The sequence below is a fragment of the Phoca vitulina genome, unplaced genomic scaffold, assembly GCF_004348235.1.
Source record: "Phoca vitulina isolate PV1807 unplaced genomic scaffold, GSC_HSeal_1.0 scaffold37, whole genome shotgun sequence".
NCBI lineage: Eukaryota > Metazoa > Chordata > Mammalia > Carnivora > Phocidae > Phoca > Phoca vitulina.
Window position 1 is genome coordinate 10,593,620 of NW_022589740.1, and position 16,461 is coordinate 10,610,080.

The 16,461-nt window shown below is 39.9% G+C and overlaps 1 protein-coding gene across 2 annotated transcripts in view; it reads left to right on the forward strand.

Annotated features, from left to right (window-relative positions):
• The window catches only part of MAMDC2 (MAM domain containing 2), a 139,540-nt gene extending 129,640 nt beyond the window's left edge, over nucleotides 1-9,900 (forward strand). Inside the window, exons 12-14 of one of the 2 annotated variants that reach the window (XM_032427674.1) lie at nucleotides 2,151-2,410; nucleotides 8,605-8,689; nucleotides 8,837-9,900. In XM_032427674.1, coding sequence (XP_032283565.1) covers nucleotides 2,151-2,410; nucleotides 8,605-8,689; nucleotides 8,837-8,901 — 410 coding nt within the window. In that variant the 3' untranslated portion in view covers nucleotides 8,902-9,900. Of the gene's footprint in view, nucleotides 1-2,150; nucleotides 2,411-8,604; nucleotides 8,690-8,836 lie in introns of those variants that run through there. The other variant, XM_032427675.1, reaches the window with a different exon arrangement.
• The last annotated feature ends 6,561 nt before the right edge of the window (nucleotides 9,901-16,461 follow it).

Here is a 16,461-nt window from a genome sequence, read left to right on the forward strand (position 1 = left end):
AATCCTTCATGTGCATGAACACGTGAGCTGGTCTGAGGTTTCAACGCTGGGGCTTCCTGGCTCCCATCCAGGGCTTTTGTTTGCGGAGACAGACAACATTTGGAGTTATAATGTGGCAGAGCTTGTCAACACATGGGGCTTTTCTCCTCTTTCCAAACACATGTGAGACAGACTGGCTCTCTGTGAAGCTCTGATCTTTTCTGGGAAAAGGAAATGTCACATGCAAGTCAAAAGGAAAAACATATTTGGAATCAAGAGGAATAATTGGTCTGTGCATCAGAGAGACAAATTCTGATCCGTTGACAAATATGTTAAAATTGTTTATATGTATAGACATTGATCTAGATTGGTCTAAATTGGTATTACCTTATGGAATATGCATATGTGCTTAACATAGAAAAGATATCAAGGATTTTTGGAGAGGCTAACGTTACTCCAGAAAAATAGACTGGTGTCAGTGCCCCAGAAAGGCACAAGCATTGTACTCACATCCCCTTGGATGTTACCTCCGTCTTCCTAAAGTGGAATAATTACACAGCTCAAAAGCCTGGGAGATTTCCTTTCATACTTTATGGTCCGAAACACAAAGATCTCGGGAACCGGAAACCTGAGGTAATGATTTCAGCCTAATACCTGAGACCCAGAGGTGCATGAGCTGAAAGCATTTCCAGAGAAATGCATCACCCATTGGAGACTAAATGGTTAGTGCATTGTACTCAAAAAGGAAAGAATTTCATTTAATCCTGGGGGTTATTAGGGGTTTTCCTCTCTTCCAGGATCTCAGACTAATTCTGTCTGGGATTCATACTGTTACCAGTAGGATGCATGCTGCCATCACTAGAGGGAAGGTGCTTCTTAGGTCATCTCTCACTCATGATGGATCCATTGCTTCCTTTCCATGCTGCAAAGATGTCCATCTCAGAGCCCTGATGCTCTCTACTTTCCATTTTCCCGGGGACAGCATCTTTTAGAGGAGGCTGCTTTTCTTCCCTACCTGAGCATTTCATCTTTTTTTTTTTTTTAAGATTTTATTTATTTATTTGACAGAGAGAGACACAGCGGAAGAGGGAACACAAGCAGGGGGAGTGGGAGAGGGAGAAGCAAGCTTCCCACGGAGCCGGGAGCCCGACGTGGGGCTCCATCCCAGGACCCTGGGATCATGACCTGAGCCAAAGGCAGATGCTTAATGACTGAGCCACCCAGGTGCCCCCCAGGACCTCTTTTAAAATAAGCCTCAGGTCTACAGAATTATATCACTGGGACGTTAATCTAGAAATTACTGTTCATATATTGCCTTATGCCTTATTTCAGTGGCTGGATGGTAATTATTTAACACTAACCAGTTATACTGGGGGGTGGGGGGCCGTGGCTGATTTGTAGCTATGTCTGCTTTCTATGGGGCAAATACACCATCATGGCCCCTTTCAAACTACCAACATGAAGTCATTTGGACCTACCAACGCAAGTCACCCAATTGACTCTTGGGAGCCAATGGAAGCTCGTTCCAGCACACCACTGTTTTATTTATGTGCAGACAAATCTTCTGCCTGAAACCAGCAAATTAAAAACAAATTAAAAATAAGACAGGAAAAGTAAATGTAAATGTAATATAATTAACATATATTTATATGTGTATAAACAGATAGTATTAATCCTTATTTCAAAATGATGAATATAGGTTGAGAGAGGATAATTCCTTAGACCAGGATCAAATATTAGAGTCAAGACTTGAACCCAGACCTACCTACCTGACCACAAAATCCATGCTCTCTCCCCAAAACCCATGTCTAGAAGCTCCAGAACATTGTCCATGAATTAGTAGGGTAAAGTCCCATATGTTAATCACCACATCAGTGGCATAATGCTAGTATTAAAATAATAACATTAATTACATCCTATATTTTAAAATGAATTTTAAATTATTAAGAGAAAAGAATTATTTTGATGGTCTAGATTGTGTAGCATGTCTATTCCTCTTGGATTATATTCTCCAAAATTACAAAATCCTTCCTCAGGATGATGGTGAAGTCATTCATTTAATTTGTTTCCAGGAACACTACTCAGAAGAGAAAGAAGGGAATATTCCTTGCGTGCGTGTGTGTGCGTGTGTGCCCATGTTTGAGAATACCTGATTTTGCGTTGCCTTCCAGGCTACTACATGTACACCGAGGCCTCCCACATGGTGTATGGACAAAAAGCACAGCTCTTGTCCTGGCCTCTGAGAGGAGTCACCGGAAAACAGTGCTTGACCTTTTTCTACCACATGTATGGAGCAGGGACCGGCCTGCTGAGTGTTTATCTGAAGAGGGAAGGTGAGAGTGAAGAGTCCCTCTTATGGAGAAGACGAGGTGAACAGAGCATCTCCTGGCTTCGAGGGCTGATTGAATACAGTTGTGAGAGGCAGCACCAGGTAAGCCGGAAGAGACAAGAGCCAAGTGATAAAAAGTGGTCCTGTAAGCTTCTGCTATTCTTTCTTCTTCTTGCTACCTAAGAGAACGTTCTGTTCTTTTTCAGGGTCATAGATAAAGGCAGTACTTGTTTAAGAGTAAACATAATTAGTCTCTATTGATTAAATCTCAGCAGTGAATAGGAGATGAGGTGGGCAGAGTAAGCTTTGGGTATTTATTTGTAAAGTGATTTTTGCGACTTAGTGATGAAAGGGTGGCTATTTTTGTCTTGGCACATTCTGAGGGTTAAGTGCATTCTGTGTGTCCTGCATGTCTCTAAAACGGTCCTCTTTTCTTCCGAACATGGTATTACCTAATTAGTTGTCCCAGCTGCATCTTCCCCTCATCATTACCCACACGCAAGGGCTTCAGCTGCAAGCCTTCATTTAACAGAGTGTGTGGTCCAGAGGAAATGTTAAGCCTCTGTCTGCAATGACTTGGAAGAGGCTGAGAGTCCTGATCCTAAGTCCCGAGTCTCGTGTGCAATAGGAGACCTCTACTCCACAGCATCCTGGTCATGAGCAAATCTGGGCAGCACCAGGGAAGAGCTTTTCACATTCCAGTTGGTGAGGTTGAGCAGCCAGTCTGGTCTAGAGGTGGGCAGGGGCCTCCTGGCAGCCACTGACTTCCCCTGCCTCCTCTGACCCAAAGCTCCAGAGAGCTCTGGGGAAATAACCTTCAGAGCCCGGGTGTTCCTGAAATTGCTCTGTAGAATTCTCAGCTCCAGCCTTCCACTAAAAGCGCTGCTTCTTCATCATCCTTGCTTCGGACTGATGAATATAGTCTTGGGTCGTCAGCACCCCTCAGCTTTAACCACTGGCTGCTTGGCTAAGCCCAAATCTTCCTGGGCAGAGATCTTCACAATAAGGGCTTCATTTTACACCATCGTAACCACATGGAATATTTGTCAGATGTAAATGGGAAGGGACTGCAGAAGCTCAGGTGGGCCCGTCGGGGTGCTGCGTTCCTAAAGAACAAATGATAGAGGGAATGTGAGCCATTATCTGGGGATGGCCCTGTATCTTGGCATGGATAAAACTATCGAGAGATTGAGTGAAGAATAACAGATAGCCCCAGGAATGAAGTGGATAGTGCTTTAATGTCTGTTACAGAAGGAAACTGCATCATTCAGGAACTTACTAATATAACTGATCATCATTCTGAGATGGTAGATTAATTTCATTAGGCTCTTAGGGCACTCATACTGCTACCCTATTCACATGTTCTCAAAGTGTGGTCCTGAGGCCAGCAGCGATGCTTGAAATGCAAATTCACCTAAAATGACATGTACCTAACATGCACAATCTTGGGCCCCACCTGGAACTACTGAACCAGACCTGAGGGGGAGGGCACCAGAAATCCGTGTCTTAGCAAGCCCTCCTGGTGATTCAGGTGCACGCTAAAGATGGAGCATCTCTGTCCCAGAGTAAGTGAATCTGAGTCTCTCGGGGGGAGCCTGAGCATTGACGTTTTTTTATAACTCCCAAATGTTGCTGATGCACAAGGGTTCTGGGATTTGAGTTCAAGAGAACAGGTGGCTTCTCAGCATCTAAACCCAAGGAGTTGAATCCAAGGCCTTGAATATACTAGACTTGATGGGTAGATGGTTGTTTGAAATGGTTTTTTGATCCCAAAGTAATTAGGCGTCTCGGGTAGCATCTTGAGGTGTTCAAGTTCAAAGGGTGCAGAATGGCCTGGGAGATTTTTAGCTCACAACCTGGAAAGAAGACTCCACACCATTCCCTTTGTCTTAAAATGGAACAGATAGGAATCTGCCATGAGGAATTTCCTTCTGGATTTAGTGATTCCATCAGGAATCCCAAATGACTATCTGGAGACCAGTCTGAACTAGTTTCTTCAAAACATCTTAGTGTCTAATAAAACACAGACACACCCATGCAAATGAACCCTCCATCTTCCCTGTGCCAGGCACTTACAGCACTGGGAGCTGTACGTAAGTTCTTCCAGTTGATCTTATAGCTCCTCTTTACAGATGGAGAAACTAAATGTCCAGCTGGTAAGTGGAAGGGTGAGAATTCAGTCCCAGATCTGACTGGTCCCAAAGTGTGTATCCCTAAGCCACGACTTTACACTTTCTCCTACCGTGGAAGCTCCAAAATATACTCATTCCCCTGGGTGTCATAAGCACTGGGTGATCTTGGGGAAATCTCATCCTCTCTCAGAGTGTTTCTATGTTTTCAAAATGGGGTAATAATTCCTGCCATGCTGACATCACAGAGTTAGAGGGTCAAATGAGATTATGTATGTGAAAAGGTTTAATATACTTTAAAGTCCCAAAGTATAAAAAGATGTTATTGTTTCTAAAAATATATTCCCTCCCAAATATCTTTGGTCTCTAATTCATGTCACCATGGCAGCCGTGGAATTCTCAATAGTTACATTGCCATCCAGACTGAGTTCCTAAAGTATGAGGCCAAAATATCTCATTTTTAATAAATATTTATTGACTGCTTGCTATTCTAAGCACTGGGGATACAGCAATGACCATAACATGTAAAGCTCTTCCTCTTTTAGTTGACATTCTAGGCGGGGAGAAATAGAAAATGTAAACCAAAAATATATAATGTACCATCAGGTGATAATAAGTGCTATGAAAAAAAAGTAGGTCAAGCTGATCAGGTAACGAGATCAAAGAAGTATCAGGGTGTAATCATGAAAGGCCTTGGACATAATGGTAGAGTTTGAAATTTATTCCAGAAGCAATGAGGAACCATCAGATGGCTTTAAGGTAATGCAATCTGGTTAATATTTTTAAACGATCACTCCAGCTACTACCTGGGGAGTAGACTGTAGGGAGGCAAGGAGACTTTGGGGCTACTGCAATAGTCCTGGCAGAAGGAGTGGTAGCTAGGGCTGTGTGCCAGACGTGAGATGCATCAGAAGCCCACAGGACTTATGTATGGCACGTGGGGCTTGAGAGAAAGAGGCATCAAGATGACTCCGTGGGTTTTGGCCTGAGCAACCTCTAGAATGGAGTTACCATTTACTGAGATGGGGAAGGCTTTAGGTGGGGGCATATCTGGAGGTGTGAGGGCAGTGTGCACAGGAGGGAAAGTAACAGGTGGGGTTTTTTGTACATGCAACGTCTTCAATGTCTGTTAGACATCCACATGGGTATGTCAGGTAAGCAGTAGGATGTGAGACTGGAGTTCAGGGAAAAGAACAAAGCTGGAGAAGTCAATGTGTGTGTCATGGGTGGGGGTGGGCGGGTGTAGATGACTTTCAGAGTGCTATAGCACTGCTGACATTTGAGTCATCCTGTAGGGGAGGTAAGTGGGTGGCCTCCTGATGACATTCCAGTCATCCGACCATCCTTGTAGAAGAAATGCATCAAGTGGCAAAATTTTAATCATGCTCCTTCCTCAGGGTTTAATAAAGTGCTAAGCCACACTTGACTTGCTATTGATCAAAAACACGAAGTGATTTTATTTCCTTTGGATTCCTTGCTTAATCTTTCCTCCTCTGCTCTCTCTGTTTTCCTCCCTGGGTTCTTTTAGTTTGATGCTATTGAAAGAAAGTGGTAGACAAATTCTTAGCTCATTGAAATATTTATATCATTTATATTGTTCGTTACACTGACTAACATTTAGTAGGAGTTATTATGTGCTGGGTACTCATCTAACACCATGTTTCCAAATTTTATTGTTCATGGTATGCTTAGTCTCATTAGTTTTTTCCTGGTGTCACTAATGCAAAAGTAATACATAAGGGTTTCATTTATTAAGTAGTTTTCCAAATAACTTAGTAAGTATTTATGTCCTAACAACTTAGTAGCCATTGGAAAAAAATAATAGTTAAATTGAAAGAAAAAATAAATTGTTATCTAGTTCTTAAGTAACCACGGTTATTTAATAATAGAATGTGTATCTGCAATACAAGGGGTAAATCATAATGGTATAAAATGGTTATCACTCAAGTATTAAGGAAATTCAAAGGAGAAAGTTGTATGAAATCAAGTGTTTGGCTCAGCTGCAGACTATTCTGAATATAATTCCATCAGGTAATTTGTTTATTATATTTCCATTGTAGACTTGGAGGTCAAAAACCAGATTTTAGTGATGTCCAGAGAACCAGAATGCTTATTAACTACACTCCTATATCCTCCTATCTAGATGTGTTAGGACATTTTTCCCCTCTTCTAACTACTTATTTGGATTCTTGTTGGGATTGTGTCCTTAGAATTTTTAATAACGTTATTTTGCCCATTTCTGTCATTAAAGCTTCTTTGAGTCATTAATTTCAAGATAGTTTCATATGCTTATTAATTATCTACTTTATATTCTTTGATTTAATTTAAATCATAAACTAGTGCAATGGGAGTCATTTGTTCGTAAAATGAGTAGAGCAAATATGTCTTCTGGATCATTTTCATTACCCACGAGCCTCCCTGCAGTATTCAGTGGTTTATTAACCGTTGTTGTTGGGGCAGCTTTAGAACTGGTAATGTAACCTCTTTTCCCTAGAATCTGAATATTTGATCAGTTATTTTCTTCTCAGGATCTAAAATTAGGGAACTGGTTCTCTCCTCCAGGGCTGTTCTTGGATATTATGGTATTTGACTTGATAAGTGAACCATTGTCCTTTTGGTAAACTTAATGATTATGCTTTGCTATTCATACATGGTCTCATCAGCCATGTTAAATTCTTGCACCTAGGGCGCCTGGGTGGCTCAGTTGGTTAAGCGACTGCCTTCGGCTCAGGTCATGATCCTGGAGTCCAGGGATCGCGTCCTGCATCGGGCTCCCTGCTCAGCGGGGGGTCTGCTTCTCCCTCTGACCCTCCCCCCTCTCATGCTCTCTATCTCATTCTCTCAAATAAATAAATGAAATCTTTAAAAAAAAAAATTCTTCCACCTAGTATCGGTATCACTGTAGATTTATGGAGAGCCTAAGAAAGCTTAAACTTCTAGCCCTTGACTTTCATAGGCCCTGTGAATGCTGGGACCAGAATATTCTAGGTGGGGAGGGGAAACCAGGTCACCACCAGGAAGCATTTCTAGGTGAGCATTTCTGGGAAATTGACTAAAGAAATCTCAGAAGAAAGGGACCTAAATTTCTAAGGCTCTAGTAACTTGTTGTGAATTTCTTTAAAATCCCAAATAAGTATTCTCTTTTGTACCTAGATTTGAATATGTGATTTTGTATCTCTTTCCTTAAAGGAGCTTGAAAAACAGTCAAAGCTTCCAGACCCACACAGCCTGGATCTGCCTGACGAGTATTGGTTTTTTTGTTTTTGTTTTTGTTTATTTATTTTTTAAAAAATATTTTATTTAAATTCAATTTAGTTAACATACAGTGTTTTGTTCGTTTCAGAGGTAGAATTTAGTGATTCATGAGTTGCATACAACACCCAGTGCTCATTCCATCATGTGCCCTCCTTAGTGCCCATCACCCAGTTACCCCATGCCCTCACCTACCTCTCCTCCAGCAACCCTCGGTTTGTTCCCTATAGTTAAGAGTCTCTTATGCTTTGCATCCCTTTCTGTTTGCATTTTATTTTTCCTTCCCTTCCCCTATGTTCATCTGTTTTGTTTCTTAAATTCCACATGAGTAAAATCACATGGTATCACAGAGAAAGTATGTCTTTCTCTGATTGACTTATTTCACTTAGTATAATACCCTCTTGTTCCACCCACGTCATTGCAAATGGTAAGATTTCATTCTTTTTGATGGCTGAGTAATATTCCTCTGTGTGTGTGTGTGTGTGTGTGTGTGTGTGTGTGTGTACCACATCTTCTTTATCCATTCATCTGTTGTTGGACATCTAGGCTCTTTCTATAGTTTGGCTATTGTGGACATTGCTGCTATAAATATTGGGGTGCACATATCCCTTTGGATCACTATGTATCCTTTGGATAAATACCTAGTAGTGCAATTGCTGGGTCATAGGGTAGCTCTCTTTTTAACTTTCTGGGGAACCTCCATACTGTTTTCCAGAGTGGCTGCACCAGCTTGCATTCCCACCAACAGTGCAAGAGGGTTCCCCTTTCTCCACATCCTCGCCAACACCTGTTGTTTCTTGTGTTGTTGATTTTAGCCATTCTGACTGGTGTGCAGTGATATCTCCTTGTGGTTTTGATGAGTACTGTTTTGTCAGGATGACTCTCTTTCTAAATTCAAACTGCATTACTTTCCAGGTAATTTTTGAAGCCATTCGGGGAGTGTCTGTGAGAAGTGATATTGCCATTGATGATGTTAAATTCCAAGCCGGACCCTGCACAGGTAACAGTGTTTTTCCCAATTATATCAACTTGATTGAAAGGGGATTTTGCCTCAGCCTCAAATCATAAGAATGCAAATTAAGTATTTTTCTACCATAAAAATAGAGAAAATTACTGTTGTCTCTTTTTTATTTGTCTTTCCTGACAGAAATGGAAGATTTAACTCAGCAATCATCAGGATATTCTGAGGATTTAAACGAAATTGAGTTTTAAGAAATGATCTGAATTGGATCAAGTAAACAAGAGCCATACCTCTCTTCCATCGAAACGAAAGCAAAACAAATGAATACTGGACAGTCTTATAACCATTTCATAAGTTATAAAATGACTTCACAGCACAGCACTCTTTTTCATTACTTTTGCAAAAAATACTGACTCAGGGCTTTTTGTTTTGTTTTGTTTTGTTTTGTTTCCTTTCTGCGTATGACAACTGTTATGAAAGTACAGGCTGTTGATTTTGCAAAGATCACTCATCTTAATTTTGGTTCCAGTTAAAAATGCAAATGTACTGTATTGCAGTCATTTTAAAGTATGCAAATGAAGGGCACAAGCAAAATGAGATGTGCTCATTTAACTGTGCATTCAGTGAATGTATTGGGAGGAGACTAAGTCTTGCAGGTTTCTTTTTGAATTTCAAGCATCATTAATTATTTTTAAAGTAATAATGTGAGGTGTCACTGGTACCTGCAGAATGAATGCAGTGTTTTCATGGTAACAAGTCAGTCTAAGAAAATAAAATCTTATTGCCTATGTTTTATTCATAGAAAGGGAGTATTAATTTTTTTGGAGTATTAATTTTTAAATATTTTTACTATATGTGATAACAAAGGATCTTTCCATGAATGTCCCAGGGTAAGTCAGTATTAATTAATGCTGCATTACAAGGCAATGCTACTTTCTTTTTCCCCCCTTTGAACTCCTTTGAAAGTCACTCTGAACACATGGATTAGAAATTGCACTCTTTTTTTGTAAAGCAAGCTTGAAAATGTTTACGGACATACACCCAAAAATTTTTAGGATATGTTAAGCAATTTTACCGGGTTTTTTTTTTATAATAAATGGTTTGGTAAGGTTTTGAGTAATATGAATTCAAGCAGATATACTAAACTACTGCTTTTTATTTACATGTTTAGAAAATTGTATATACATACTTGCATACCCAAACAGCTTTTATAAGATTACCTAATAAAAGGTAATTTGAAAATCTTTTCACTAGCAATTAACTCATTTCTACATTATTTTTCTTGTTCAGGAGATCTCCAGGGGCACCTGGGGGGCTCAGTCGTTAAGCGTCTGCCTTCGGCTCAGGTCATGGTCCCAGGGTCCTGGGATCGAGCCCCGCATCGGGCTCCCTGTGCAGGAAGCCTGCTTCTCCCTCTCCCACTCCCCCTGCTTGTGTTGCCTCTCTCGCTGTGTCTCCCTCTGTCAAATAAATAAATGAAATCTTTAAAAAAAAAAAAAAAGAAAGAAAGACGAAGATCTCCAGTACACAACTGCAGATTCTAATTTGAATTGCTACTCTGCCACAGTTAAGTTCTTCTTAGGCCTTCTATTAGTGATATAAACACAGCATACATTGATACAATAATTAATTTTTAAAGTGTTTTATTTTGTATAAGCTAACTTAATTTTTCACCAACTTTTATTAGAATATGAACACTATGAGGATAGGGATTCTTGCATGTTTTGTTTACCTTTGTAGTCTCAGTACCCAGAACAATGTCTGGTATGTAGTAGGTGTTCAACATATAAATACTTGTTGAATGAATGAATGAATGAATGAATGAATTTAACACTCCTTACATCCTCCAAATTGGAGATATTATTATCCCTTTTTACAGAGGAAGAAACCAAGGCTCAGAAGAGTGAACAAATTATTTAAGATTCCATAACTGTTCAGTGGAGGAACTTGGAGTCAGGTCTCTCTGACCCCAAGGTCCATACCTCTTCCTGCTTTTAATGGCCAAAACTCCATGGTTCTCATAGAGTTGGGTGGTATTCCTGCTCAAGAATGTCAAAACTCTCTGGGTGGGTGCCTGGCTGGCTCAGTTGTTAGAGCATGTGACTCTTGATCTCAGGGTTGTGAGTTTGAGCCCCACGTTGGGCATAGAGATTACTTAAAAAAAATGTCAAAACTCTTAAATTAATCTGTAAAGAGTAGTATACTTCCCTGAAGACCACATTACTTGGAAAACAAAAAACAAGACTCAACTATTCAAAATAAACATCCCAAGGTTTATGGAGAAAATAAAATAAACTTCTATAGTAAAGCAAAATTTTGCAAATCAAATCCCTAAATAGAGTTGAAATATTGAGGAAGACTTCAAGATGTGAACGAACTCAACAGTATGCTAGACATTAAAATTTCCTCACCCTGTTATTCCTGTCCAGAGCTTAGTTGTATTTGCTGAATAAAGAAATAAAAATTGTGTCTCTAGGACCTAACATAATATCTCATGCATAGCAAGGGGTTTATAATATGTAGTGACTAAATGAAGTCATTCACCAGCCTCCTTGCTTATGGATTGCATAAATCCATCATAAAAATCAGAGCTAACATCTATTGAATACTTACTATCTTCAGACATTATTCAAAGAGCTTTATATGAATTCACTCATTTAATCCTGATAACAACCCATGAAGTAGATCTAGTGATAGTTCCATTTTATAAATAGAGAAACTGAATTTGTCCAAGTTCAGCAGCTGGTGTAGGGCTTAGGTTTGAACCTGGAGTGTTTCCCTGGGAAACCCGTGTACATCTTCTGCTTTTCTCTTTCCAGAGGGTTCCCCTTCCTCATCACTGCCTCCCGAACTCGCCCGCTCTCCTGCCAACTCCACCCCCAATACCAAATTAAACCGTAGGCAGAGGTTCCAAGTTTCTCTCACTCCAGAGGATTTATTGGCTACCAAAATTGCTCCAAAGGTTGCCAAACCAGAAATAGTACTGGTGCAGCTACTCTGGAAAACAGTAGGGAGGCTCCTCAAAAAGTTAAAAATAGAACTACCCAACAACCCAGCAATTGCACTACTAGGTGTTTAGCCAAGGGATACATAGTGATCCGAAGGGGCACACGCAACCTGATGTTTATAGAAGCAATGTCCGCAATAGCCAAACTATGGAAAGAGCCCAAATGTCCATCGACAGATGAATGGATAAAGAAGTGGTGTATATATGCAGTGGAATATTACTCAGGCATCAAAAAGAATGAAATCTTGCCATTTGCAATGAGGTGGATAGAACTAGAGAGTATTAGGCTAAACAAAATAAGTCAGTCAGAGAAAAACAAATACTATAGGATTTCACTTATATGTGGAATTAAAGAAACAAAACAGATGAACATAGGGGAAGGAGGGAAAAAGAGAGAGAGGTAAGTAAACCATAAGAGACTCAACAATAGAGAACAAACTGAGGGTTGGTGGAGGGAGGTGGATGGGGGGATGGGCTAAATGGGTGATGGGCATTAAGGAGGACACTTGTGATGAGTGCTGGGTGTTGTATGTAAGTGATAAATCACTAAATTCTACTCCGAAAGCCAATTTTACCGTATATATTAGTTAACTAGAATTTAAATAAAAACTTGAAATTAAAAATAAATAAATACTACTTGGGACACCAGCTTTGGGAATTTGGGGGGGAAATGTGAGGGTTGGCAACTGGTTATTAAGTTAGGGCAGAAACGAAAGAGATAATTGTTACCAGTTGTTAAGAAACAACATGTAGTTCATACACAAGGAGAGAGGAGGTAGAAGGTAAGGGGATTAATTTACCCCTCCTCATTTAACTTCCTTTTGGCAGGATTCACTCTTTGGATGCTTCTCTTCCTTTGCAGGTTGCTGTTGCCATTCATTTTAACTATCTCGGCTGGATGAAAATATGAAAGGCTAGTTAGCACGATATAGTTTCCTCGGGTTTAGAAATGCCCTCGCAGAAGGCATGCTAGCTAATTGGTACCGCTTGACAATTTAAGCACAGGATTTGCATTTACTTTAACTCTTACCTAAACACACAAGTGCTTCAAAGACAAACTACTTTTTCCACACAGGTCGCCTTCTCTCCTACAATTTGCTATCTGGGTTGGAGAGTATGTGTAGAAGGAAGTGCAGGAGAAGATAGGGCCTCTGATGCAAGGTCTGGTTTAATGTAGAAGAAGAAAAGGTTCAGCCAAGATTTGGTGACAGGGGCTCCTGGGCGGCTCAGTCGGTTGCTTAAGTGTCCTACTCTTGGTTTCGGCTCAGGTCATGGTCTCAGGGTGTCCCAGAGAAAATCCTGGCCTTGCCACTTACTAGCTTCGGGACTGGGGGCAAGTCACTTACACCCTCTCTGATCCCTATTATTAGTCTGCAAAATGGGGCAGACTACTCCTTGTCTCTACTTCTTCGGGTGTCTGTAAAGATGAAATGAAAGTGACACCTAAAAGCACTTAGTGTCTGACACGCAAAAGCCATCCTAGTTTATATTAGAAGGTTTGCGTGAATTTTTTTTGATAAATCGCAGTTATTTTTAATGTATTCTTTCTCTACAAAGGAATTGTGAGTTTATAGTGCCATCTTAAGGAGAAAGCAACCATAGAATCTTGTCATGTTATCACGTTCTCCTTTTGTACTAACAATGCTAGGCTCATTTTAACCAGCAGCTGGGCAGTGCCTTTCCCTTTGCTCTTCCTACTCCAACTGCTGTTAGTGGTTCTTCAGGGCTGCTCACCCTGTATATATATATACACCCTAGCAAAAGTTATCATGCTAAACCTAAATTCTTGTTTTTATGGCCATCTCCTCAAAAATGGTCGCTTTTCCAATTTTGTGCCCCCAACTGCCTACCATACTCAACAAATATTTCTGGAGTAAAGAAACAAATGCTCAATTAAAAACATTTAGTTTAATACAAATATGTATGTGGATTTCAAGAATCACAAGGGATATAAAGATTCTCATTCATCCATCAACATTTCATGGTCTGGAAATCCACACTCTAAAAATTTAACATGAATATGTGTCCCTGGCCAATGAGGATCCTTGGGGCAACTGGTAAAAACAACTTTAAATCTTCTTTAGAGGGCCATGACTCTCAACCCAGGCTCACATATTTCCCCATATATAAAACTACACAGAAAAAGGACTCCCAATCCAAAATTACAACACATTTGGTCAGCTGTCAACAGCAGAATTAGATACCCAAGACTTCACGTGATGAATTTTTTTGATAGATACTTTAAAATAACGATTTTAAAAATAGACACCAAAAAAAAATAAGCATTGAACACATAAAAGGCAATATGCTATGAAAAAATGAGCAGGCAGAATGATTTTAAAGGGAACCAAATAGAACTTCTGCACATGAAAAATATAGTCATTAAAATTAAAAATTCAATGGAAGAGGCAAATATCTAATTAGACGTACCTAACAGGAGAGAACTGGTGGACTAGAATATAAGATAAGAAACATGAATACAATACAGAGAGAGAAAGAAATGAAAAATACGAGGGAGGCAGAGAATGAGAGCATCCAGGGTATTATCGTAAGAGTTACCGAAAGAGAGAATGGGGGGAGGGAAGATTCAAAGGTAGAACATTTGAGACAGTTTCAGAATTGGTTATGGATAAAAATGTTTAAAATCAGTAAGTCTAACAAACTCTGAGCAATATAAGTGAAAATAAATCCACACCTAGATCCATCATTATGAAATACCAAAGGCAGAGAGATTTCAAATGCAACCAGAAGACAGATGAATTACAGAGGAATAAAAATTAAATGAAATCAAACTTCTCAATAATGAGGAAAGTGTGAAGATAGTGGAATAATACCTTTAACATGTTGAGAGAAAATCACGTCACCTGGGAATTTTATCATTCGGAAGAACAAAATCACGACATTTTCAGATAAACAAGGAAGAAATCGTGTTTTTTGTACGTATGTGTGTATAGATATGCATGAATATGTTCATATACAGATATTCCTCAACTTACGATGGGCCTATGCCCCAACAAACCCGTTGTAAGTTGAAAATATCATAATTCGAAAATGCATTTAATACACCTAACCGACTGATCATCATAGCTCAGCCTAACCACCTCAACGATGCTCAGAACACTCTCATTAGCCTACAGTTGGACAAAATCATCTGAAATCAATCTCCCAGGCTACAGAGCAGGGTGAAGAGGAGAGGACGAGGGACATAGTGGGGCAAGCAGAAAAAATACAGCACAGAATCTTTAAATCTCCTAGTGCATTTTCTCTCTCTTTTTCTTTTTTTTTTTTTTTTAAAGATTTTATTTATTTATTTGAGACAGAGAGAATGAGAGAGAGAGAGCACATGAGATGGGGGAGGGTCAGAGGGAGAAGCAGGCTCCCTGCCGAGCAGGGAGCCCGATGCGGGACTCGATCCAGGGACTCCAGGATCATGACCTGAGCCGAAGGCAGTCGCTTAACCAACTGAGCCACCCAGGCGCCCTCTCTCTCTTTTTCTTAAAAATTTTATTTATTTATTTGAGAGAGAGAGTGAGATCACAAGCAGGGAGGAAGGGTAGAAGGAGAAGCAGACTCCCTGCCAAGCAAGGAGCCCAACGTGGGACTCAATCCCAGGACCCTGAGATCACAACCTGAGCCAAAGGCAGACAGTTAAGGGACTGAGCCACCCAGGTGCCCTGCCACCCCCACCCCCCTGCATCTGTCTTTTGATCTTAATGAGAAGGAATAGGAAGTTTCTCCATTAGTTAGCATGTGTGCTCCAGGTTTCTGATAAGTAGCATCTATCAAGTTCAAAAACTTCAGTGCCATTCATAGTTTTCTAAGAACTTATTACAAATACACATTGAACTTCATCAGACGCTTCTTTGCATATGTTGAGATAATAAGATTTTTCCCCTTTAATCTTTTAACATAGTGAATTACATGGATACATTGTAGATTCTTTTTTTCTAATTTAGCAATGTCTAACTTTTTATGTCTGACTCTTGATTTTGGCTGAGGTTTTGATCTCAGGGTTGTGAGACTGAGCACCACATCAGGCTCTGCATTGGACGTAGAGCCTGCTTGAGACTCTCTCTCTCTCTCTCTCCCTCTGCCCCTCCCACCCCACGCTCATGCACATGCAGTTGCACGTGCACACTCTCTCTCTCTCAAAGAAAAAGTCATACAGAGGAAATCATTGTATATATATCCATCTGTAATTTGTCTTTTTTGCTCAAAATTATGTTTTTGAGATTCAGCAATGTTGAATTTCTAGCTGTAGTTAATCCATTTTCCCTGTGGTATGATATTCCATGAAATGATTATACTGTGATTTATTAATTCATCCTACCATTGATGAATATTGAAGTTGGTTCTAGATTTTTGCTATTGTGACAATGGTGCTAAAATATTTCTCGTACAAGTACCCAGGTACCCATGTGAAAGACTATCTTTGGGTTGCCTCTCTGACGTGAATTTCTGGTTTGTATGATAGGTACACTATGCTAAATGAGGGAAAACTGCTTCCCAACTGGCAGTTCTAATCTACACAACTCTTACCAGTATAGATGAGTGCCAAAAACATGCAAATGTCAGATTTTAATTTTTGCCCATCTGGTAATTAGGAAATTGCATTTCATTGAAGTTTTAATTTGCATTTCTCTAATTATGAATTAAATTGAGCATCTTATCATATGTTCTATGACCATTCATGTTTCACCTTGTGCAAAATGCCTATTTATTTTGCCCATTTTTCTAGTGAGCTGTGTATCTTCTTCTTACAGATTCATAGGAATTCTCTTAATATTCCAGATACTAAGCTTCT